This window comes from Petromyzon marinus, unplaced genomic scaffold (assembly GCF_048934315.1).
Source record: "Petromyzon marinus isolate PM22_M1 ecotype Great Lakes invasive population unplaced genomic scaffold, UKy_Petmar_22M1.pri1.0 PM_G_Scaffold_24, whole genome shotgun sequence".
In the NCBI taxonomy this organism is placed as follows: Eukaryota; Metazoa; Chordata; class Hyperoartia; order Petromyzontiformes; family Petromyzontidae; genus Petromyzon; species Petromyzon marinus.
This window is the reverse complement of record NW_027422806.1, coordinates 2,325,886-2,352,129: the sequence shown is the minus strand read 5'-3', so window position 1 is coordinate 2,352,129 and position 26,244 is coordinate 2,325,886. Positions and strand designations below refer to the sequence as shown.

At 45.1% G+C, this 26,244-nt stretch overlaps 1 protein-coding gene across 1 annotated transcript; it reads left to right on the top strand.

Moving 5' to 3' along the window:
- The first annotated feature begins 3,355 nt into the window (after positions 1 to 3,355).
- On the top strand, positions 3,356 to 18,345 carry LOC142913318 (heterogeneous nuclear ribonucleoprotein L-like). Its single transcript, XM_076060851.1, has 11 exons — positions 3,356 to 3,603; positions 7,798 to 8,035; positions 8,417 to 8,502; positions 8,634 to 8,811; positions 10,149 to 10,218; positions 13,413 to 13,499; positions 13,987 to 14,243; positions 14,599 to 14,720; positions 15,392 to 16,223; positions 17,049 to 17,144; positions 17,600 to 18,345. Exons 1-9 carry the CDS (start codon positions 3,566 to 3,568, stop codon positions 15,789 to 15,791), a joined length of 1,476 nt encoding a protein of 491 aa, XP_075916966.1. The 5' UTR covers positions 3,356 to 3,565; the 3' UTR covers positions 15,792 to 16,223; positions 17,049 to 17,144; positions 17,600 to 18,345.
- The last annotated feature ends 7,899 nt before the right edge of the window (positions 18,346 to 26,244 follow it).

Genomic DNA, 26,244 nt, shown 5'->3' with positions numbered 1-26,244 from the left:
TGTATCATAGAGCCCAATGCATATCCGACCAGGAACACATAAGCAGTGAACTCAAGCACGTACACCAAGCTCTTAGGGCTAATGGTTACTCCGACTATACAATCCGCAAAGCTATCACTCAAACCATGAAGAAGAACCCTCTTGAGGAGCCTTTCAAAACCATCACTTTACCCTACATTGCTGGGATCACAAAAAGGATATCCAAAATCTTGAATAAACACAAGATCCAGGTCCGTTTCAACACATTACATAAAATCCGTGATCTGGTTCCATCTGTAAAAGATGTGATTCCGGACATACAATACCCTGGTGTCTACAAACTAAGTTGCCTCTGTGGTAGTAGTTACATTGGAGAAACCAAACGCCATGTCTCGGACCGCATTCGTGAACATAAAGCAGACCTTAAACACGGTAGGACCAACACCTCGGCCGTAGCAGATCATTGTTCTAATTCAGTAGGCTCACATGCCATTGACTTTTCCAAGACGGAGGTTCTTTGTAAGCCATCTGGCTTCCATGAGAGATTCGTTCATGAGGCTATCCACATATACAAGCACAGAGACAATTTCAACCGAGAAGATGGATTCTATCTTAGCAATCATTGGAAAGATTTGATAAACCATTTCAGTTCTTAATTGATTGTTCACGCTTACAGTGGCTTTCAGACAGCATACATTATAAAAAATTTCGTCTCCCCCCTCCTCTTTTAAAAAAAAAATAGATGGACTAGTCCTGGGCAAACTGCCAAATCGCTGCGCGTGACGCCTACGTTTTTTTATAATTAAATAAATGCGCCGTTTAAAAATAAATTTATGCAAACCAACACACCTGAAGATGACCGTTTGAGTTATGGTCGAAACGTCGTGAGACTTTTTTATTGTTTTATATATATTTTATTATTTTGTTGTTTCTCTTCAACGTGACTTTACCGAAAAAACTAAGAATATGAATTACTGCAGTCACGAAAGCTTTAAATCAAAATTTTATTCTCTACGCGTCACACAGTATTTTTGCTCCGCCGGCGATAACACCCGGCTGCCATATGCCACCACTCTCTCGACGCCATCAACCATTTGTGACAAAACCGCGCCTATGCCCATATCACTGGCATCCATGTCAAGTATAAATCGCTTCGTAAAATCCGGGTATCCCAATGGCGGTGCGTCCGCCAGTGCGGCCCGCAACGCTTCGAACGATTTTTGTTCTGCAATCCCCCATTGAAACTTCACACCTTTCTCGGTCAGCGTATGCAATGGTCAAGCAATCGTGGCAAAATCCTTAACGAACCGCCAATAATACGACGCAATGCCCACAAAGCTACGCACTTCCACTGCTGTTCTCGGCACTGTCCATGTTCGCACACAACTCATCTTTTCCGGATCAGTGGCCACTCCCTGACGCGCTAACAACGTGCCCCAAATACTTCACCGATGTTCTCAACAATTGGCACTTCTGTGGTTAAATTTCAATCCGGCGCGCCGCACTCTGCCAAAAACGGCGCGCAGTCGTTGCAAATGTTCATCGAAATTCCTACTGAAAACAATCACATCATCTAGATATATGAAGCATGACTCCCACTGCAGGCCCGACAACACGAGTTCTATTAATCACTGGAAGGTAGCCGGCGCGGAGTGGAGTCCCATCGGGAGCACGTTAAATTGATACAATCCTTGTGGTATCCGAAATACCGTTTTAGGTCTTGACTCCTCATCCAGGGGCAATTGCCAAAAGCCCGACAACAGATCGAGGGTCGAAAAGATTCTGGCGCCGGACAGGGCGTCCAGTGAATCATCAATTCGCGGAAGCGGGTACGCTTCCGCCACCGAAACTTTATTCAGTTTCCGATAGTCAACACAAAATCGCATGGTTCCATCACGTTTTTTGAACGAGGACAATAGGGGCTCCCCACGGGCTGGACGATGGGGCAATAATATCCTGCTCTAGCATTTCGTCAACAGATCGCCGAATACATTCTTTCTCAAGAGGACCTACACGATGCGAACGTCAGCCTCGAAACCTTAATGACTTGGAGAAGATCTGCAAAGAGGAGTGGGACAAAATCCCTCCTGAGATGTGTGCAAACCTGGTGGCCAACTACAAGAAACGTCTGACCTGTGATTGCCAACAAGGGGTTTTCCACCAAGTACTAAGTCATGTTTTGCAGAGGAGTCAAATATTTATTTCCCTCGTTAAAATGCAAATAAATTTATAACATTTTTGACATGCGTTTTTCTGGATTTTTTTGTTATTCTGTCTCTCACTGTTCAAATAAACCTACCATTAAAATAATATACTTATCATTTCTTTGTCAGTGGGCAAACGTACAAAATCAGCAGGGGATCAAATATTTTTTCCCTCACTGTAGTAGAGACGATGGGACGAAGGGGTGTATCTACTTTATGTATTTTTGGTAAGCCGTATAATCTTGGTGGCCTGGCAGTAGAAGGTTTCAACGAAAACTGTTTGGTTTGATCAATTAATGCGGTTGAATCAGAAATGATTTTGTTGGTTTGTATGACGAGGCTGTTGGTGGGATCTCTTTTTATTTTTGTATAGCTACCATCGTTGAGTAATTCTTGAATTTTGTTATATTGTATTTTATCCATGATGACAGTGGCATTGACTTTGTCGGCTGAGAGGATGACAATGCCATCCATCTTTTTTAATTTCTATAATAATCAGATTTGGTTGTTTTTATTTATTTATTTTTATTTAAAAATAATCAAATTTGATTAGTAAAATTTTAAAGGGAAGTTTATTTATTTATCATTTAAAATACTCAATGTGATTATTTGCAAGTTTTATTTATTATTTTAAAATGTTAAAATTTGGTTATAAAGAAGGGCTAAATTATTAATTAAATATTTCTGCCTTCATTTATTATGAAAAAGTAATTGAAATTGGCCAATTATTTTATTATTTATTCATTATTATTTAAAAATAATCCAATTTGATTATTTTAACTTATAATGTATATTTATTGATGATTTTGAAATAATCAAATTTTATTATTTTAATTTATACATTTTTATTTATTTAATCTTATTTTAAAAATAATCAAATTTGCTTTTATTTATTTATTCTTATTTAAAAGTAATCAAATCCGAGTAATTTGGAAATTTATTTATTTAATATGATTTTACAATAATCAAATGTGAGTATTTTTATTTATCATTTTTATTTATTTATTTAATATTATAAAAATATAATCAAATTTAATTGTAGTCTGAGTCCGACCTAGGGGGAGGCCCACGACTGCTTCAGATCTCCGTCGCCGGCCCCAGTCGGCCGAGAGAGGCGTCACGTGACGAGTGGCTGTGGGGTCACATCAAGCCGCGCGAACATCGCCAGAGGACACATCGATCCGAGAATCGATGTCACGCGTTGGAATCGCCCCGCCGCCGCCGCCCGCTGCTGCCGCTGACGCTCGGCGATCCGCGCAGGCGTCGATTTTTGAGCGACAGGATCGCGAATCGATTCCCTCCGGCGCTCCACGCCACCACGACGATGTCGACCACTGCCGCCGCCTCCTCCCCCTGGCACGCGGCGAAGCGCCTGGGAGTCAATGGCGAAGGCAACGACCGCGTCCAGGCGGGCGCGATGGTGAGCGTCAGTGACGAGCGACTTGAGGTGTTTTTATAACGAGAAGATGTTTCTTTTACTCCTCGCCCAGAGCCTCGTTGTGAGGCCTGGGCCAGAGGCTTCACTCAGGCGACGTGCCACCACCAGCCGTGTTTATATTATTTAACGTGATTGTTTAGCTTTGTAACTCGCAGATTCCAGTGCCGTTGCGAAGAGCTTCTCGTTGTTGGTGTTGGGGATGGACCACGCGGACCACAGCATCGCTAGGCTCTGCTTACGTTCAGTAAAACGCGTTTTGGTAAACGTGGATTTCGTGTTCGTTAACACTTTGGGCTATTTCCAGTGTAATTTTTTTAGACGGCGTTTTCTCTTCTAAGGGTGTGTATTCTCTTTGCACTGAACTAAAATAATAAAAAATATGAAACAATAAAAACATTACTATTGTTTTTTTCGGTAAAGTCACGTATGTAGAAATATAATAAAATTATATTAAAACAAAAAAACAATCACGACGTTTCGATCACAACGCAAGCGATCTTCATCAGGTGTCAAGAACAAATCACGGAGGTAAATACAGCAAAAGATGAGAGACGAGAATTCAACAAACCTGAAACAACATTATGTGAAGCACATCCAGTCAGGCCAACAACACAGACACTTCCTGGCGGACCACGAATAAAAACATTACCTACCATGAGAGATTTGTTCATGAGGCTATCCACATATACAAGCACAGAGACAATTTCAACCGAGAAGATGGATTCTGGCTTAACAATCATTGGAAGGATTTGATAAACCATTTCGGGTCTTAATTGTTCACGCTTACGGTGGCTTTCAGACCGCATCCATTATTTTCGTCTCCCCCCTCCTCTTTTCAGAACATAGATGGACTCGTCCATCTGAACAAACTCTCAAATCGCTCTCCGTGGTGCTGACGTAAAAAAAATGCCACTTTTCAAATTTTCTTGCTGTGGTTTTCACACCTGATGATGATTGCTTCTTGTGTTGCAGTCAAAACGTCGTGAGAATTGTATTGTTTTATATTTTTATTATTTTATTGTTTCCCTTCTACGTGGTGACTTTACCGGAAGAACCAAGAATATTAATCCCTGCAGTCACGAAAGCTTTAAATCAAAAGTTAAAATACTAATTAAGTTAAAATACCGATATGTTAAATGTCCCACGCGATAGCGTCGTGGGGTAGCTCTTCGACCCTCCCCAATGTGATTAAAAACTTTGCGGAATAAAACTTTACAGCGTCTACAAAAGCGCACCTGGCGGTGGGGGATGCGAGTTCCAGAGTTTGTAACTCGAGGGCCGTTTAGATTTAAAGTTAAACTCGCGAACGTTCTTAGCGATTACTGAAATGATGGCACTGAGCTATGGCCATTTTTTGCCAAACGGATGCAGATTTAAAAAGCCCTTTAATGCAAGTGTCTGCATCTGCTCCGATATCACTTGCCGGCGATGTTAGCCGTGGCTTTATTTTGGTGATTTTGAAAAAGTTTTATGGTTTGGCCATGATTGTTTTGTTGTAGTACGGAGTTAGACTGATGGCTTTAATCTTAGTTGTCTTGTGCTTGTTGTTGTTGTTTGACTTGCATCCCACTGGGATTTTTGCACACAGCGTTGGTGTATGGTGCTATTTCAAGGATTATTTTGCTGTTTTTTCCTGGATTTTTTGTTTGCACAGTCACACAAAGTCACTTTAAGATGTTTTTCCTGTTCATGTTTTTGTTTGTTGCGGTTGCACCCGATTCAAGAGCCAAATGGCTCACAGGGCTATACCAAATAAATGAAACTGAAAACTGTCTTCTCGGTATAGGAGGAAACAACAGCTTTGCACAATAGTCGTGTTGAGTTTGCTTCCTTGCCGACGTGCACAGGACACATTTGAGGACCCACACAAGCCCCCACCGTCGGCTGTGGTTCACGTGCGGGGACTCTCAGACACAGCCCTCGAGTCGGACCTCGTGGAGGCCGTGCGGTACTTTGGCCTAGTCAGGTGACCAGTCGGTGGTGACCGTTGCCCGCATGGGGAAGGAAGCTGTATTATTATTATTATTGTTGTTTACCGAAAACACCAAAGATTAATTCCTGCAGTCACGAAAGCTTTGAACCAAGTTTAAACCGCCTCTACGGGGAGGTATAAGGTCTGTATCTTTGTGTCTGTCTTTGTGTTGTCTTGTGTTGTCTGTGTGTTGTCTCTGCTTGTGTATCTGCCTTTGTGTCTGTGCTTGGATTTGTTTCTCTGTGCTGTCTCTGCCTGTGTGTCGGTCTTGGTGCTTCCGAATGTTTGCTGCCGTGCTCCACTTTGCTCTATGCATACCTCATGCTAAAATGTCCCATTGTCTCTCAGCCTTGCCTTCTCATGCTAATATGTCCCATTGCCTCTCAGCCTTGCCTTCTCTGCCTATTTAAGGCGACTTCACTGTGTGCTTGTACCTGTGCTGGTCCGCTCTACTTGAATGTCTATATGTGTGTGTGCCGTCTGTATCTTAAATTTCATACTTAACTTGCAATTTAGCAATCTTTGAAATAACGTAATCAACCAGGCTTTGTGTTAATTGTGTTTTGACCGACCGTCTTTGTTGCTTTATTTGGTTTCCAAATTCTGCTAAACTCTTGTCTGTTTGGTATGCTTCTCTCTCTGTGTCCCCTATTGTGTCGGTGTTAGTTCCCCCCTACTTGGGTGTCTGTATATACATCTGGGGTTATGTGTTTCCCCTCTCTCTTAAATTTAGCTCTTCTGTACCTGATGATGGCTGCTTGTGTTGCAACCGAAACGTCGTACGCTATTATGTAATTTTATTATTTCTTATTTATACGTGACTTTACTGAAAAAAAACAAAGATTATTGTTGTTATAGTTATTATTATTGGTGTTATTATTATTGTTATTATTGTTGTGGTGGTGGTGTTTGCGGACGTGGAGTGAACGTAGACCTTGGAAATTCGAGTATTACCGGTTTTCGGTTCAATAACTCAAGAAATTGCATAACACGAAAATACTCGATGGTTCTTAAGCACGGGGTGGGAGATGCCCTTTCTGGGGGTGCAAGACGTGCCAGATTATTTTTTAACAAGGTAAATCCATCGAAACACATTGAGCACGGGCACGTACGCACCGCTACTTTGTTCCATCAAACCTCTAAATTAATAAACATTGTACGTTTCAAAAAAAATATTGATAACCAAAGGGGGGGTGGCAAGGCTGCAGGTTAAAGCTCAAGAACCACTTCCGTAAATAAAAAGTCGTGGCCGCGTTATGCGGCGGACGAGAGGGCGCGGCGTTGCCCACGTCACGGCGTGATCGGCGACGCCGTGCGTGGCTTACTCGGGGCCTTGCCAGCCTGAAGTGACCAACCAAAAACCACTTCATCTTCTTTGGGGTTCTTTCGGTAAAGTCACCACCGCGTAGAATGAGAATAAAATAATAAATTAATAAAAATTAAAATAACACGATAAAATTATCACGACGTTTCGGGCCACAACACAAGTGGCCTTCATCAGGTGAAGGGACGAGACTGCCAAACTGAAATGGGACAGTCTCGTCCCTTCACCTGATGAAGGCGACTTGTGTTGTGGCCGAAACGTCGTGAGAATTTTATTGTGTGTTTTTTATTAATTTATTATTTTATTCTCATTCTACGCGACTATACCGAAAGAACCAAAGAAGATGAATCCTTGCAGTCACGAAAGCTTTAAATGGAAACAAAAACCGTTTGTTCTTCAATTTCCCCAAGTCACGAATTCCCTCCGAATTAAAGGGCCGCTGCTGCTTTTGTTGTGCCATCTGACAAAAGCGGCACACGTTCAACTGTGATTAGTAACCGTGTTAAAAATTAATATCTCGTATTGAAATGGTGCACACACGTACCTTGTTTATGTACGTTTGAAGAGGCTTCGTTTGTCAGGTGATACATCGACAGAAGAAGACTACATTACCCTCAAGATGTATTTTAAATATAATTATATTCTTACAGTACATTCAATTCCAACGTACTACACTGCCAAACTGAAATGGGACGTGGCATTTAACCTGCATCCAACCAGTCTCCACTCCGTTGGATGCATTGAAACATTTCTTGAGATCAAATGAGGTGACTTGGAGCAGACCAACCTCGTGATTAAAATTAACAACAACAGGCACGCGTTTTAAAGTCGGCCACATCTTTGAATAACGGCACTCGTTTGAATCGCTCCCTCCGTGCAGCTACGTGGTGATGATACCCAAGATGCGGCAGGCGCTGGTGGAGTTTGAAGACCCGGAGAGCTCTCGCAGCTGCGTCGACTACTCGTCCAAGGGCTCCGTCTACGTGTGCGGGCAGCCGGCCTACTTTAACTTCTCTACCAGCCAGAAGCTTTGGCGCCCTGGCGTCCCGGGGGACAACGGCAACAGCAACCACATCCTGCTCTTCACCATTCTCAACCCCATCTACCCCATCACCACGGTGGGCATTGTTACACTTACAGCAGCTGGACATTAATGTGTGAATAGTTTGTCGGGTGTGCCATGCACACACGCGCGTGTTTCATTTATACGAGTGAAATTATGTCCGTTTTGGATTACAGTGAATGGCTTTGCTAAGGAAATTACATTGATCCTTTGGTTCATTTGAGGCAATTGAAGTCGTGTTTTTTGTTTGTGCTTTGAAGTCTACCAATGGCATTGAATAAAAAACAATATATAGACCTAATGTTGATTTTGGAAAGCGTTGATGTCCTGTATGGCTCGATCTTAAAAATTCACTGGAAAAAAAGCTTTTCAAATTTACTTGGTAATGCGTGCAAAATCACCTTGCTGCGTTTGTGTGCTCCATGTGGTCCTGCAGGATGTGCTTTACAACATTTGCAAACCATTTGGGCCTCTGCAACGCATTGTGATCTTCAGGAAGAATGGCCTGCAGGCCTTTGTGGAATATCCTTTCAACGAGATGCATAACCGTAACGATATGTCCGCCATTCACGTAATTTTACGTGTTATTTTGGAGATGCTAAATGTATTGTTTTTAAAATGAAATGGTCGTGTTTTCCTTAATTTTTGGCCACGTTTGTTTCGGTTGAGAGCGCCGAGAGAGCGAACTCATCTCTGAATGGAGCGGACATCTATTCGGGCTGCTGTACTCTTATAGTGGAGTATGCGAGGGCAAGTACAACCGATACTTTGTACATTCACAAGTGTGTGCACCACAACCTGGGTTTTTTCACCCGCAGACCAAAGATTTCATTTAATATTCTGAATTGACCACTTTGGTGAGCAAATAATGCTGAATACACACGGCAATTCATTGCTAGATGAGGGCTTCCGCACTCGATGCCTGTTGTGGGGGTTATTTGACTTGTGTGCGGGGTAAAGGAGTGTAGCATATATTGTGGCAGCATAGAAATACAATGCACCCAATGGATTTTACAGCTGCCCACCACACAGCCCCACAACCTACAACAACCCATTGTGCATGACGGGCATCCTTGCCGTTGTCTAAAGTCAAACTTTTCCCAATTGATATTACCGTGTGAGCGTGGTTCTCATCTGAGCCAGTGCCCTGAGCCAGTTAGTGGAAAATTCGCATCCAGTGGGAAGGGTAGAGTTGGTTTTTAATTCAATTTTATTTGGTGACGAGTGATTAACATTCAGCCATAGGCTGCTTTGCGAGACCTGCAGAGTACCTGAGTGGAGATGTTACATTGTTAGCAGGAAATAAAATTACAGAACAGTAATAACGAATGCATCATTTTCATAACGGGGTTATGGCACTTCAACATTTTTGAGGTATACGATCAAGGCTAACGCTTTACAGTACACGAGGAACACCGCGAATAAATAATACCGAGTTAGGCAGAGCATGCCAAACTTATGTGCGATTAAACAAGTTTGGAATTTAAATAGGTCACCGAGGGATAGCGATTTTATCTGCAAACACGAAGGGAGCTTGTTCTAACGAAGAGGGATAATCAACACTTGATCTTAAACAAAAAACCGGTGGCAGAAGGCCACTGTTTTCCCACAACTCCGATAAGCACACTTTTGCTACGTACGGCGCAAAAGTTTAGCTTCCCGTTGACTTCCTACGTGTGGCAGCTCTTATTCATTCATCTCCCAGGAGGTTAAGGGTTGCGTTAAGTACCTTGGCTTCACCGCAAGTTGCATGCCGTAATTGTCTCGGGGGTAATGACCGCTTAATAATTATGCTTGTAAATTTTAAATGGTTCTAAAGTTTCGATTTAAAGCTTTCGTGACTGCAAGGATTAATCTTTGGTTCTTTCAGGTAAAGTCACCACGTAGAATGAGAATAAAATAAAACAATAAAATTCTCACGACGTTTCGGCCACAACACAAGGTCGGGACGACAGGTCTGTTCCTTTCACCTGAAGAAGGCCACTTGTGTTGTGGCCGAAACGTCGTGAGAATTTTATTGTTTTATTTTATTCTCATTCTACGTGGTGACTTTACCGAAAGAACCAAAGAAGGTTCTAAAGTTATATAATTTTTTTCCGAGCATCTATGCCCTATATGCTGGCCACGAATAATGTGTATCTTTTCTCCCTGCTGTGTCCTCTTTACAGGCGACGCGTTTGGATGTGTTTAAAAATGACTCTGAGACCTGGGACTTCACCAACCCTGGCCTCAAGCAAGGTAAGATCAATATCGAGCATATCAGAGCCGCGCTCTCTCGACAGCTGGTGGTGGTGAGCCCTCGGTGTGTGGGGGGGGGGTGACGTTTTTAACGCAAGGGGTGGGGGGTGTGCACGGCGTGATGAAACAAGCATTGACTATTTCTGTACGCCGCCGGCTTTGCCGTGTTATACTTGAAGATCCGTGGCCAAGTAGAAGGGGAAGTTTGGAGCGTTCTCAAGAGGATAATGCAGCTTCTGCACTTGAGATTTTGGTTGCAGAAAAATGTCACACCTGCAGACACACTTGGTTGTCTTGAAGCACATTGGTGTACTGTTTACAATCTACAGAACTTGGTCGTTGTCACAGGAAGTTATTTTAAACGCCATTCCCCTCTTTTGTATCAATCATACAATCACTGCAATTGTGTAGAGCTGGTCAAGGTTATTTTCGTTTATACCTATCTTCTCCATATATATAAAAGGCAAAGTTGTGAATATGTGTGTCTGTTAAAAATGTTTAGCGTACTTCCCGACATGCAACAAACTGGAAATTTGCCATGTGGGTACTTTCCAGACTGTACACCGTGCAAACATTACACAAATACACTTTTGTTTTTTTGGGGGGGGGGGGGGAGCTCGATAATGCATTTATTTTTTGCACGGCAAGTGAGCTGTGACGTCAAATCTGTCACGTGACCCGTAGTGTAGCGGTTAGCGCTACGCTGCGCTACGAACCCGGCGACCCAAGTTCGATTCCCGCTCACCGCCACCACCGGTGACGATTATTTTAACCGGTCCTGGGCCTCCCCTAGGTCGACTCAGCCTCAAACGAGTAACTGCTGTGGTGTGTGAACATCGCCACTGGGGAGACAAAGGCGGCCGGATAGTAACAGCTAGCGCAACATATAACTAAATAATCTTTGTGTTTTTTTAGCCCATGCTAAGCTTGCGTAGTTTACTCTGGGCAGATTGGTTTTAAACTCCTGCCCGTGTACTTTGTTTTTCTAGTTTACCCTTCACAACAATGTGGCAGTATAAGTGAATGTTGTGAAGAACAGGATTCACAAGGAGGCATGTGGCTGCTGGAGTGTTCAATAATCCATTGGATTAATTTTTTTGTTACCATTAAAGCTGTTGCCCTGGTACTGGACATGCGATAGACATTGCCATTAAGTTGGTGGCGTTTTAGATTTTGATCAGCTTTGAAGATTTTCCCAACGTCAAGTGCATGTGGCCCATAGGCGGGTACTCGGTTGTTCGGGGTGTATCAAGGCTGGGCATTTTTACACTACAGTGTAAAACCTTGCATTGCGAGCATAATTCGTTCCGGGAACGTGTTTGTAATCCAAAGCGCTCGTACATCAAAGCACTCGTCTATCAGTTGTGTGATCACGTGACTCACGGCAGTACAAAGTGTGTCTACACGTACACTGCTCGTATTGCAAGACCTCGCTCGTTTATCAAGTTAATATTTATTTACAATTTTAGCTCGTCTTGCAAAACACTTGCAGACCAAGTTACTTGCAATCCAAGGTTTTACTTTTATATTTAGATTTACCAGGGTGTGTGTCTGTTGGATCAGAAGTAGGTGCCAACTTTCACTGGCATATTTGAGGTGGACATTGCACGTTGCGTTTTTATATTTTGTAGGGTTGAGAAACCTTGACTGCATTATGTGGTGTCTGGATACTAAGCGGAGAAGCTTAGAGGATGTCAGAAAAGCCGATATTTACGATTGAAAATATCACTTATTATAAAGTAACCCTTTTAATTTGGTACGATTGAGCCTGAACAGGAAAATGGTATCTTTGTCCCGAGTACATTGTGTGTACGCACAGATATTAGTTTCCGAAGAGGTAAGTCTCGCCACTTTATCAAGGGAGCTTCAGGGACACGGTGCGGTTTGATTTTATCGCCAAATTTCCGTAAACGCTTCGAAGAGTATTTTCCTCACTCCCAACATCAACGCTACAAGGAGCATCTGCGAGCATTGCCGCACACAGAAGCACACGGAGGCAATTTGCAAGCAACACACGAGCAATAAAGCGCCCGGCAGCCAACAGCCACCGACGTGAACGGCGACGACACGAACGGCGACATTGGCGACATCCTCGTCGGCACTTGGGAGGCACCGGGGATCAAGCAACCAACACGCCGCCGCCGCTGTGACACGCACGGCCGACCCGCGCCCCCCACGCCTGCAGCGCAGCACGCCGCGTCCGCTGCACCGCAACCGCCACATGCCGCTTGGCAGAGGCCATCGGATAACCCACGTCCAGCCGCAGGCACCGGGGGACACGGCGCTGACAGACCGGCAAAGCACCAGAACCGCCGCGAAGAAGCCGGGAGCGACGAAAGCCCGCATTCACCGCGAACGGGACTTGGAAATAAGCCAAACGGAACGCGTGCCGATGCGTTTGGGGCTTAAAATCGCTCCGTTGGTGAGAATTTACCTCCACGCTCGTACGTTTAGACTGCCTTGCTAAAGTTTTGTTTGCAAACGAGGCTTTTGACATTGCAGATGCCAGACACAACGCATTTCGCATCGGTTTATAAGCGGCGATCTTTTTCATTTTAAAGGTTCGTAAGGCCCCGTCGCCCACTTCAAGCGTCCCAATTTTAAGCCCCAAACCAAAAAGGGTCGCCGGAGAGCGAGAGGTGCGGTGGCATGGACAACGCGGGGGGGTCCATTTGTGCCGAGCGTGACTGCTGTTGGCGCAGGAAAGAAGGCGCCGGCCTTTCTGTTGCATCCTCCTCGCGATGGGTCGTCAGCCGCCGCCCGACTCTGGGCAACTTTGTGTTCCCGTCGAAGCGTAGACTGGGTAAGAAATGAGCGGGCATCGCAGGCGGCAACCACGGACACTCGCTGACGCCGCACCTCGGAACAATTTGTCGCGTGCATCTGTACACCTCCAATAAATTTTGTTTTTTCTTCTTCTTGCGATGAGCGTTTCTTTACGCGCTGTATTTTGTATGGTGCTCGTTATTTATGTTGCGCCATGTGAAATCTGCATTTTAAAAATACCGCCAATTGTTTTTATCGACAGACGCAGCGCACCCCCGTGTGGAGTGTGCCCGGAATTTCTTAATGTGTTGGTCATGTGAATGTTCTGGGTGCAGAATGCATTTTTTGGATTGTCCTTATTTTGTGCAGCAATGAGCGCTTATGTTTCCCGTGGGTGAATTTGGTGATCGTTTTTTTGTTGTTTTCAGAGGACAATGCAATGATGCCAGCGAAGCAAACGTCTCTCCTTGGCGACCATCCCAAAGCACACGCTTGCGGTGGTGGCGACTGTGGAGGTAATCCCCTTGTTGCGAATGCTATAATTTCGGTTTCCTTCAGCTTGCTGTCAGATTGAAAGAACCTGCTGCCTGTTGAGAACATTTCTTATTTGGAATTAGTGTTAAGGTGCATCCTAAAAACCTTTTTTTGCGATTAACAATTGCAACGTATGAGTTGCTTTGTGTTTTAAGAGACGATATTTCCAATAGCTATCAGATGTATTGGGTATTTAAAACAAGCTATGCTGAATAAGAGCTCTAGCTTGGTGGCCCTCAACCTAAAATAAAAACTAGTTTAGTCTATTCCCTAGGCAACTGAGTCTTCTGGACCAATGTTTTCCAGTGTCTCCAAGGAGTAGAGTGGTGATTCCTGGGTTACCTGACCTTATAGGAAAGGGCACACGTGTGTAAGATGATGGTTGTCATAAATCTGTTTTTCAGAGAAGTTTAGAGAGTTTCAGCTAGTTCACTATGCGTTTCCCCCTCTTGTGTGTTTGCGTCACAGGCCACCAGCAGCCACCACCACCGGGCGTCGACTACGGATCTGGCCGCGACGGCATGGGCGGTGGGGGAGGAATGGGCATGGGAGTAGGCATGGGCAACCAGGTTGGGCCCCAGGGTGGTACCCAGGGCCAGCACGTGCAGGCCATGATGAACCAGCAGGCCGACAACAAGGTCCTCATTGTGTACGACTTGGACGCCGAACGCTTCAACTGCGACCGCGTGTTTAACATCCTCTGCCTCTTCGGCGACGTGGAGAAGGTGCCTTCGCTGGGTGTTGCGCGCACCTGCTTTGAAATGAGTCCCTGTTTTTTTTCTTCCAAAGGTTCAACCGCGGTGCAATGCGTACGCACGCGTGTGGTGCACGTCGTGCGCTGATCGTGTTATATAAAGTGGGAGATTCACACGACCAAATTTGTTCACCGATTGACAACATACACATTTGGTCATTTTCTTTACAAAAATGTACCCAATGCGAAGTGTTCTTTGTGCATGTTTTCTAATGGCCCCTCGGCCAACACTTCACATTTCAACAATGCGTTACAACGAAACTTGTAGATATTTTCGTGCAAGATTGCGCGATGCTGAACCGTCTTACGGGTTGTTATTTTTGTAGGTTAAGCTCCTGAAGAGCAAGCCGGAAGCCGCCATGGTCGAGATGGGAGATCAGTACGCCATGCACAGGGCGGTTTTTCACCTCAATATGTCTCAGATCTTTGGAAATAAAATCAACCTCTGGTGAGCCTTTTTGTTCCCGTGTTAAATTGGTAAATGTAACTCGTCATATCCTGTTAATGTAATTGGATACTGCTTTCCATTTAGAGAAGACAACTTTAGTAAATATTTAGTGCAAGTGACTAAATTTTAGGACGGTGAAAAAGAGAGCTGATGAATACCGTGAACGAAACACTCGTCACAGCTCACGAGGACCCCAGTGACTTGCTGTCCAGAGCCTTTATTGAAGTGGCGAACATGAAATTTAGATTCTAGATTTGAAGCTTTACGGGGAGGGCCTTTATTGAAATAGCGAACGTGAAATTTGGATTCTAGATTTGAAGCTCTACGGGGAGGGCTTTCACCTATCTGTTAGAGCTTTCAACAGACAACGGGACAAGAAGTCAAAGCTCATCGAGACGCTGACCTTCCTCAAAAGATGCCGCGATCACAAGCTTAAAGGACGCGACCTGGGCTTGCTGTCTTCACTCCAACGCTGTCCTCTGGACAGTCCGGTCCCTTCACCTGATGAAGGCCACTTGTGTTGTGGCCGAAACGTTGTGATTTTTTGTTATTTTATTTTTTACCCACGTGACTTTACCGAATCGAACCAAAGAGCACGTGCAATTTGGAACGTGATAAAATAAAAACAGTTTCTTCGCGCTATTCCCTCCCTTCCGCCCTCGTCTCGGCAGCGTGTCGAGGCAGCGGTCGATTGTGCCGGGCCAGGCGTTCGAGCTGCCGGACGGCACCGACAGCTACAGGGACTACGCAGGTTCTCAAAACCACCGCTACGCCGACAGCGAGAAGGCAGCGAAGAACCGCAACCAGCGTCCCACCGCGGTGCTGCACTTCTTCAACGCGCCCACGGACATCACGGCCGAGATGTTCGGGCAGGTCCGTGCCCCCGCCGCCCCTTCAGCCTGCTGCCAGCAGCGCAGAAGGGGAGCGCGTTTGGTTTCTTTAAAAGTTTTCCCAGGTGAAGCTTTTATAAATATTCAAGTCCAAATTTTGCACATGAAACAATCGTGGGTTTTTAAGATGAGCCTATTGATGTTGTGGAGTTTGTGGTGGCCAATGACACGTTTCCTGTGACGGGACAAATGTAAAATGGTGTAATGTAGTTTCCTTTCAACGGTTAAAACATAAGATGTATAAATAATGCAGTCGATGTTCCAAAGGGACTTTTTTGTTACAGACTAGACAACACCTCACGTTAATTTGTCCTGTTTAATACATTACGATTCATATTCGTATTCGAAAGGTTTACATTTCAGTCTTTGGACATTGTTTCTGCAAATGGTTGCATTCCCCCTGAGTCTATGCTTGGTGTTCACAATAATCTGAGCACTTTGAAAGACTGCTCCAAAGCTGGCGAATGTAAATAAAAAAATGGACAACGGGATTTGTGCCTGCAATTAAAATGACATCTCCCGAATGCTTTACCGGTGCACGTTAACTGTTACCAACTGTGCGACGAAATGTCGATTGCGAGGCCCCGCTCTTTCAAAGTGTTTTCTGGAAAAAGTAAGTCCCGCAAAGTATGTTTATTATTTATCTTACGTGTCATGGCACAGAATAAATCGTGTACTGTATTCTCCATGCAATCGTCGCTTGATTTACAGCACGACACCAGATGATCTGCAACGTGTGCTATGAGGCCATGCTCAAGAAACCCTGTGAGAAATTCTCTCCCGAGAGCAGTCCTTGCTATTCACTCGCGCCCAAGCTGACTGAAGCGTGTTAGCGTAGCCAAGGCATCGGACTGAAGCCTTCCTGCTGCAGAAATTCACCGACGACTGACACCACCCTTTAAACACGGCTTCTTTAGGTAAAGTCACGTAGAAGGGAAACAACAAAATAATAAATATATACAAACAGACAATTTCAACCGAGAAGATGGATTCTGGCTTAGCAATCATTGGAAGGATTTGATAAACCATTTCGGGTCTTAATTGATTGTTCACGCTTACGGTGGCTTTCAGACCGCATCCATTATTTTCGTCTCCCCCCTCTTTTCAGAACATAGATGGACTCGTCCATCTGAACAACTGCCAAATCGCTCTCCGTGGTGCTAACGTTAAAAATAACCGCCACTTTTTAAAAATTTTCTTGCTGTGGTTTTCACACCTGATGATGATTGCTTGTGTTGCAGTCGAAACGTCGTGAGAATTTTATTGTTTTATATTTTTATTATTTTATTGTTTCCCTTCTACGTGGTGGTGACTTTACCGAAAGAACCAAGAATATGAATCCCTGCAGTCACGAAAGCTTTAAATCAAAATGGCGAAGGGTGTTGCGTTTTACACGACCCAAATTACTCTATGAGCGACGGTCCGTCCACGTGTCCAGCCGATAGGAGCGTGTCCGGCCTGATGGAGTGGGAGACCAAGAACGATGCCATGGAGGCTCTGGCGTGCATTAACCATCACCCCCTGAAGAACGCAAGTAAGTTGTGGGGTGTTGGCCATTTGTGTTGGTGCGATGACATTGAAGCGGTGCTGCATTATCGGCAAATCTTTGGTCGTACGCTCTGTTGAGCACCTAATGTTCAGATTTGGGGGGGGCGCTTGTTATTACCATAGCACCATCTGTGTACACTGGCTGCCTAGCAGCCTTGGGTGAAATTGCAGGAAGCGAAAGCAGTTGTATATTGTTGTATTATATATTAACAGGTTGTTATTTATGGGCGATTTGGATTTCGTTGTTGTTTGCATATACAGAATGGAATTGAAAGTTGACATAGCCAAGCACTTTCACTTATCACAACTCAACGTTATCTTAGCTCCCTGAACGAGTTTGTCGACATCGACAAAGACCCTCCTAAGAATCGCTTCATTGTTTTAAGTTTTTGTGTGCTCCAGTGAAGACGTCATGTGGCTCCCCTGTTTTTATTTTCTCAGATGTTCCATACTTCTACACCCTCAAACTGTGCTTCTCCACTGCCCAGCCTTCATAGAAGACAACTCAACATGTTTCATGCCGTATTGAACGTCGGTGTCAACATCATTGTCACTTTGTGTATTATTTGTGAATGTCCCATCACTCTTGTTGAAAGTTAACCGTGGGTATAGGTCGAAAGTGCAATTTGACGCGTTTACATTTTAGTTGTCATTTTTTGGAGGATTAATTTAGATTTCTATATTGACTGCACCGAAAGATTTTAAAGGTCGCAGTGGAAATGAAGAATGTTGAAATTAAAATAATTATGGTTAGTCTCCTTAACCTGCCGAGTTTGTCTGCCGTGTGCATTGCCATTTTGTCCATGAGCCCCAAACCAGATTTCACTTGGCAGTCCTCGGGTGCCGTGACTTTAGCGGCTCCAATTAATTTACAATTTGGGGGGGTTCTCAACTTGCTCATAGCCAAAGTTTTTGCTCCCACCACGAGTGATGCTCCTTTCTTGCTGTAGCCCATGGCACTAATATTGCCCATTTAATTTCATAACGGAGAGCTCTGAAATAAATGCCAAAGAGACCATTTTGGGGGGGGGCTGGTAAAAATATACCCCGACTCATTGACAATCCCATTGAAAAACATGGGTTGCCATTCTGTACAGTGCGTGTATTTAGCAGGTTAATACGCTTGCAAATATAAACCCCAAGAGAAAATAGAACAGTGTTTGAAAATAAAAGTATGGAGAGATGCATGTTTGACATCGAACTGGAATCGATTGAACATGAGCGTGGAGACATGAAGGAAGTTGGGCATAGGGTAGGTGAGTGACTGAGTGTGTGGGTGGCTAGGTGAGTGACTGAGTGACTGAGTGTGTGGGTGGCTAGGTGAGTGAATGAGTGTGTGGGTGGCTAGGTGAGTGACTGAGTGAATGAGTGAGTGAATGTGTGGGTGGCTAGGTGAGTGACTGCGTGAATGAGTGACTGTGTGGGTGGCTAGGTGAGTGACTGTGGGTGGCTAGGTGAGTGACTGAATGAGTGACTAAGTGTCTGTGTGGGTGGTTAAGTGAGTGACTGAGTGAATGAGTGAGTGTGTGGGTGGCTAGATGAGTGACTGAGTGTTGGTGGCTAGGTGAGTGACTGTGTGGGTGGCTAGATGAGTCACTGAGTGAATTAGTGTCTGTGGGTGGCTAGGTGAGTGACTGAGTGAATGAGTGTGTGGGTGGCTAAGTGAGTGACTGAGTGAATGAGTGACTGAGTGTGTGGGTGGCTAGGTGAGTGTGTTAATGAGTGTGTGTGGGTGGCTAGGTGAGTGAGTGAATGAGTGACTGAGTGTGTGGGTGGCTAGGTGAGTGAGTGACTGAGTGTGTGGGTGGCTAGGTGAGTGAGTGACTGTGTGTGGGTGGCTAGGTGAGTGAATGAGTGACTGTGTGGGTGGCTAGGTGAGTGAGTGACTGTGTCTGTGTGGGTGGGTAGGTGAGTGACTGTGTGTCTGTGGGTGGCTAGGTAAGTGAGTGTGTGGGTGGCTAGGTGAGTGCGTGAATGAGTGACTGTGTGTGTGCGGCTAGGTGAGTGAATGACTGAGTGTGTGGGTGGCTAGGTGAGTGAATGACTGAGTGTGTGGGTGGCTAGGTGAGTGACTGTGTGGGTGGCTAGGTGAGTGAGTGACTGAGTGTGTGGGTGGCTAGGTGAGTGACTGTGTGTCTGTGTGGGTGGCTTATCAGGGACGGGTCCCGTGTGGCCAGTGGTCGAGACCTGTACCTTGGCTGGGTCAGGTCAGACTAGCCTCCCCTAGGACCCCCTTAGCCGGAGGACCCCGAGACCCTAGCCCAGGAATAGGGCGAGTTAGACCGAAGCCGTACCTCCTCAGCTAGCAGCGGGTGAAGGGGCCGTTACCCCTTCAAGTAGAAGGCTGTATTGTATTGTGTTAAGCACCTTTGTAATAAATAAGCATTGCCTCTACCGATTCGTCTCTACGCTGTCTTAAAGAACCCACTACACATGTACAGGAATAACTCTTACGTCTTTAACCATTGAACTTGTTTTAAATACATATAAAAACTCTAAACATTTATCATGTGCACAGTATCGTAATTAAGGCGGGTACTGATACCCCAATAAAGTGCTCATATTTGGTCAGAGGAAAACCAATGCTCATTCGGTAATGCATCTCCATTGGAAGCATGTTATGATGACCTCCTACAGCGCTGTTTCACGAAGTGTTCCGTTTATCAAGAACGCATCCTGGCTGCCATAAGAGGCACGCATAAAACTGAAGGCCGCCTGGGATCAAACTTACAAAATAAGCGGATGAGAGCAGGTTGGTGCGCTTTCGGAAAATGTAACTTGATAATGAAACGCAAGACCCAATCTAGATGTGACTCACTTGCAGCACTCCACTGCCCCTACTCCACACCCCCTCTACTCTCTCCTCCCTGGCTCCTGAACCCCTCTCTTACCTACATAGCCTCTTGTCACAGCAGCCCTTTTGCCCACTTCAGCAATTGTTTTCTTGCTGTGATTGTCCCACCTCACGGCGGACGCTTGTGTTGCGCCCGAAACGTCGCGGATTTTATTTATTTTATACCTACTACGTGACTTTACCTAAAGAGCCAAAGAGCGAGGCCCAATGTTTAGAGAGTTAAAGGGTATGTAAAGCAAGGCCAAAGGCACGTAGAGGCACAACCATAAGATAACAACAGATTCTCCTGCGGAGGGAGTTGGTAGTAGGAACGTTGGGCTGCTCGGTCAATGGCCAGGGTCAACGGCGGCACCACCACGTGGTGTATTCCGTAAATATGCTCGACTGTGAGGGCGGGCATGAGCCGGCGTGAGTAGGTTACACGTTGAGTTTTATAAGGGCACCACGGGGTGACCAGCCCCTCCCCACCCAGCCCCACCCATCCCCACTCAGCCCCACCCTCCCCTCCCCACCCCGCCACACCCACCCCACTCAGCCCCTCCACCACCCACCCCACCCAGCCCCACCCTCCCCTCCCCACCCTCCCCTCCCCACCCAGCCCCTCCCCACCCTCCCCTCTCCACCCAGCCCCACCTCTCCCATTGGTGGATGCACGACGGACGGACCTAACAATAATCCCCTGTGGGCTGGTGGTGTAATAACCAGGAGGTTCCTACCAGTATTAACTTTATAACCAAGTGTAAGCCCAGAGTCTCGATGTATTTTATTTCAGTGAGCCCTGGGTCAGCACTCATGAAACATCACGAAAGCACAGCAAGTACAAAGCAATTTTAAAAGCAGTTGCAGTAACAGCTAAGAATATATTAGAATACATTTCACAACATTTTACAATTAACATTGCCGAAAAGGTCTAACTAAAATCTGAAAACTCACACTATCTATGCAACAAAACTGAAAAGCGCTCAAATTTATAACATCCAATTATGGAATTAATAGCTTATTAAAAACCAATAAAATCCTAAGGTTGGGGGTTGACTCAGCCTATGAGCCCACCAGGGACAATACAATTAGTACCACTAAGTAGGGAAGTAAACAGTGGTTGTCCTATGGGTCGACTCACACCCATCATTGAAATGTGACATTTCTAATACTGGTTAAGGGCCGTAAAAACACAACACCATTGCACATTTGAGCAGGAAATCAACTTTGACTTGACAATTATAAAAACTGAGTGGGCCAGGATCATGTTTAGATGTTATACAAATGTGATATAATTCCACGTGTGGAGGAGCGTTGTGAGTGAAGGATTAGCCAACAATTTATATTTAAGTTTAGGAACCTGGCATATGAATGTTTCAAATGCTGGTCTCGTGTAAAACCCCTGCCAAACACGCACATCTGCACCTCACAAATGGTGGAGTCCTCCGGCTCGATTCCTCTGTAGGGTTTTTTTTTTCCTCTGCCAGTTTTCTCCCATTACTCTGCACCTCGTTAGGCTCAAGTGAAGCCTCAATCCGGTACGAACTCAGTCAGAACATGGCATGGCCAATATGAACCCTGATGACGATCGCCGCTTGTGCTGCGATTGAAACATCGTAGGTTTTATTTTTATTCATTTCCTTTTATTATTATTTCTATTTTACGTGACTTAACCAAGAAATCCGTTGTTAATCCGCCATGGGCGTTGTGAACTTCCAACGTTGCTTTTTCTCTCTGTAAATAAACACCCCAGGGCTCATGTCTGACACGACCATTACTGACGCCCTCTAGGGCCTCTGTTGTAACTGCATGATTGAGTCCAGGGCTTGCCACGAGGTGGCGAGAGCTACCTCTTGTTGTCGAGCTTGTTGCAGCACCGTCGCCATTTCCCCAAACTGCATGGTCAAGCGGATATTGTAGCCTTCGTGACGTGACATGATGGAGGAGCAGATAGCATCGCACACCTGAGACACCTACAGTGGGGGGAGGGGGGGGCGAAAGGGCAATTTTACAAGCAATAATGGAGGGAAATGTTTTCAATTCCTCATATGATCGTGTTTTGTTTTCATGGAACTGAACACATTTAAAGGAACATTTTGCATCGGTTTGAAACATTCAGGCTGGCCTGCCTCCAATCCACCCTGCTGTGTTGTGAGGAACTCACATGTTCTTGAAAGATCTGGACAAAGTCACACCAGTGACTTCCTCAATGAGGCTAGACTGTGTGTTAGCTGGGTCACATAGCCCACATGCCCAGCCACCGCATGCCCAATCAGTTTCTGTCTAGCCAGATAGAAGGGACTGCATGGTCATGGTACAAGCTACAGAACACAGGGGCTGCTGTGGTACAGGAGAATATAAAGCTGATTGGACTTGCCAAGGATTGGTACCAGCGTTGTCAAGATCGGCCTCTGTGGAGGAGGCCCATGAAGGATGCTACTGGGCAGTTGGAGGCAGTCGCTCTGCAAGCATCAACGTAGGGTGGAGGAGCGACGCTCAAGAGTGGAGCAGTGGGCGGCTAAAACACACAAGTTGGCACAGTGTGGCTCACAGGCCGTGCATCTGCCATTTACCTCTGTCAGTTAACCCACAATGATCTGGGCCTGTCCAATGACCTCTTGCCTTCGAAACGGGCACCATGGATTCAAAGGCGCAAGCTATTTGGTGACATTACCACCAGTTAGTGGCGGAGCGGTGAATGGCAGCTGTTGTTGTTTTTTCTTCCGATTTTTTATTTGATAATTTCTGTACTTTCTTTGTTGCTTACTCTTTTGTCAACCTTGGACTCGGGGGATCGATTTTGAATAATGAGACTATCCTGGCCCCTTGAGTTCTCACCTCGTTAAACATTTATTTGAACTAAACTTGAGGGAAACACACATTGTCACGGTAAGTAAATGCGCAACCGGTGGGCTGTAAGTCAAATGCTCTTGGAGTGTCCCACTGAGTGTTTTTTTGTTGTTAAATAGCTGGAGATAAGAGATAAAGCGAGATTGCAGCCAAGCTCCCCCAAGACAGAGATAACGTGCGTGATGTCACGTGGCCTAATAGCCAACGTGAGGAATCCTGCCGTATGGTGAAAGAGTTGTGTCTAGCTCAGACGTGGGCAAAGTACGGCCCCCGGGCCTTCTACAGCCCGTTGGGCTTTATAATCCGGCCCGCCGAACTTGTCCAAATATTATTATTGTTAAATTAAATTTTACCTTTATCCTGTAATGCCCCCATTTCCCCATTAGATGGCGCACTTTGACCGCGAGTTACGACACGTTTTGTATTTCATATTCTAAGCTCTTTCGGTAAAGTCACGTTGAAGGGAAACAATAAAATATATTTAAAAATAAATTAATTAATGCAAACCGACGCACCTGATCACGACCGTTTGTGTTATGGTCGAAACGTCGTGAGAATTTTTATTGTTTTATATATATTTTATTATTTTATTGTTTCCCTTCAACGTGACTTTACCGAAAGAGCTAAGAATATGAATCACTGCAGTCACGAAAGCTTTAAATCAAAATTTATGTTTTTGTACCGTTTATGTTCGTGCAACTTGTTAAAGTGCCTTGCAAATTAATGCTTTGCTACCTGTTAAAGGCCAGATCCTTTCACGTAATGATTTTTAACACGTCATTTATATTTAGTTCACACAAACACTCCATCCATCTGTTCCTGGCCCGGCCCCTCTGTCAAATTTTAGAACCCACTGTGGCACCGCGAGTCAAAAAAATTGCCCACCCCCTGGTCGAGCTGGTAAAAAAAAACGAGTTTGTTGCTACGTGGGTTACATGAACGACCACTGAAGAGCGCACCTCAAGAAAGGTGACTTCTAAGATCTCAACGGAAGTTGCTTACCCAAATGTACAAAAGGGAGATCAAGTCATCAGATTTGAGTCAGTTTTTTTTTTAAGATACAGCATTTCTTTCACATGCAATCATCATTGATGATTTTTGCCAACCGTTTTCTGAAAATGGCCCTCGTTCAATTTGGTCTGAAGGCTCCCCGTCAGGTTCAGTGTTACAACTCTGAGGCTTGTTTCATAAATCCTTCGCAGTTTCAAAGCCAGAATGAGGGCGCCTAAGGACCCAGGCGTTAAGCCCTAGAGGCTCAAGAGAGCCAGATTAAGGCGACCCTGGGTCGTAGTAACATCCTCTCACCTCGAATAATAGTGAATTCTGGAACTCGTTCAACATCTCCAAGTCCCTGGCACGTTTATCGTTAATCTCCTGCACCAGTGCTTCCAGCTCGTTTGTCAGATCGTCAGAGGTGGGCCTGCCTGAGGGGCTTGAGAGCAGGGTCAAGGCCTCCTCGGCGGCTGGAGATAATTGGGTGGAAGGGCCATAATTGGTGTTGGAATCGTACCTGGTGTTGGGATTGTGACAGGTGGGAGAGAAAATGTACGAGACACAATGTGATCGTGAATTTCTGTACGGGGAGAATACGATCCAACTAGGGAGCACAATGTCCAATAGTGCAAAACTTTTGGAGATTATACTCCCTGAGAAGGTAATTATACTTCACAAAATGTATACTCCCTGGTCAAGAATACATCTTTTTACGTATTGCCTAACCGTCGTCTATTACTTTCTATGGCCCTGATGACCACGATCACCATCATAACCATCCCCATCACGTGCACCATCGTCATGAACATCATCACCATCATGATCACCATCATCACGATCACCACCACACTCACAATCACCACCACCAGCCTCACAATCACCACCATCACCACGACCCTCACGGTCACCACCCTCACGATCACCACCCTCACAATCACCATAACGATCCCCAACCATCACTGCCATCATCATGATTACCACCAACCCCATCACGATAACCACCATCACCACCACCCTCACAATAACTACCCTCACGATCACCACCATCACTACCACCCTCACAATCACCATAACGATCTCCAACCATCACTACCATCATCATGATCACCACCAACCCCATCACGATAACCACCATCACCACCACCCTCACAATAACCACCTTCACGATCACCACCATCACTACCACCCTCACAATCACCATAACGATCTCCAACCATCACTACCATCATCATGATCACCACCAACCCCATCACGATAACCACCCTCACTACCACCCTCACGATCACCACCATTACCACAATCATTACGATCACCACCCATCACGATAACCACCCTCACTACCACCCTCACGATCACCACCATCACTACCACCCTCACAATCACCATAACGATCCCCAACCATCACCACCATTACCACAATCATTACGATCACCACCCATCACGATCACCATCCATCACTACCACCCTCACAATCGCCACCACCAACCCCATCACGATCACCACAGAGCCATCACCGGCTGTCAGAAGCGGCCTTGCTGCTGCTGCTGGCACCACGACCAAGTTCGTCACCTGACGTGTCCATGGCGAGGCTCTCCCACTGGCGTCCTTCACCCACAAAGACAAACACCGTCACCATCAAGATTCCCTCTCGATGGCGCAGCTGTCAACCCCTCATCAGTTGCCCCTACCTTACTACGAGACAATTCAGAACTTAATAAAGCATTAAAGCTTTCGTGACTGCATAAAATTACTCATTGGTTTTTTCGGTAAAGTCACGTATGTAGAAATACAATAAAATTATATAAAAACAAAAAAAACAATCACGACATTCTTAGCTCTTTTGGTAAAGTCACGTTGAAGGGAAACAATAAATATATATAAAATATATAAACAATATTGTTTCCCTTCAATGTGACTTTACCAAATGAGGTAAGAATATGAATTACTGCAGTCACGAAAGCTTTAACTCAAAACAATCACGACGTTTCGATCACAACGCAAGCGATCTTCATCAGGTGGTACGTGCAATCCAAAGGTTGAACACGAAATGTAACACTCTTCTGAAATTCGTGGTCCGCCAGGAAGTGTCTAGCTGTGTCGTTGGCCTGACTGGATGTGCTTCACATAATGTTGTTTCAGGTTTATTGAATTCTCGTCTCTCATCTTTTTGCTGTATTTAACTCCGTGAATTGTTCTTGACACCTGATGAAGATCGCTTGCGTTGTGATCGAAACGTCGTGATTGTGTTTTTTTGTTTTAATATAATTTTATTGTATTTCTACACACGTGACTTTACCGACAAAACCAATGATTGATTCAGAACTTATTGATCACCCCTCGGTGCCCCTTATACATCTCAACGTTCATACTACAAAGTCCCATCACGAATGAGAAACACAAAACATCATGC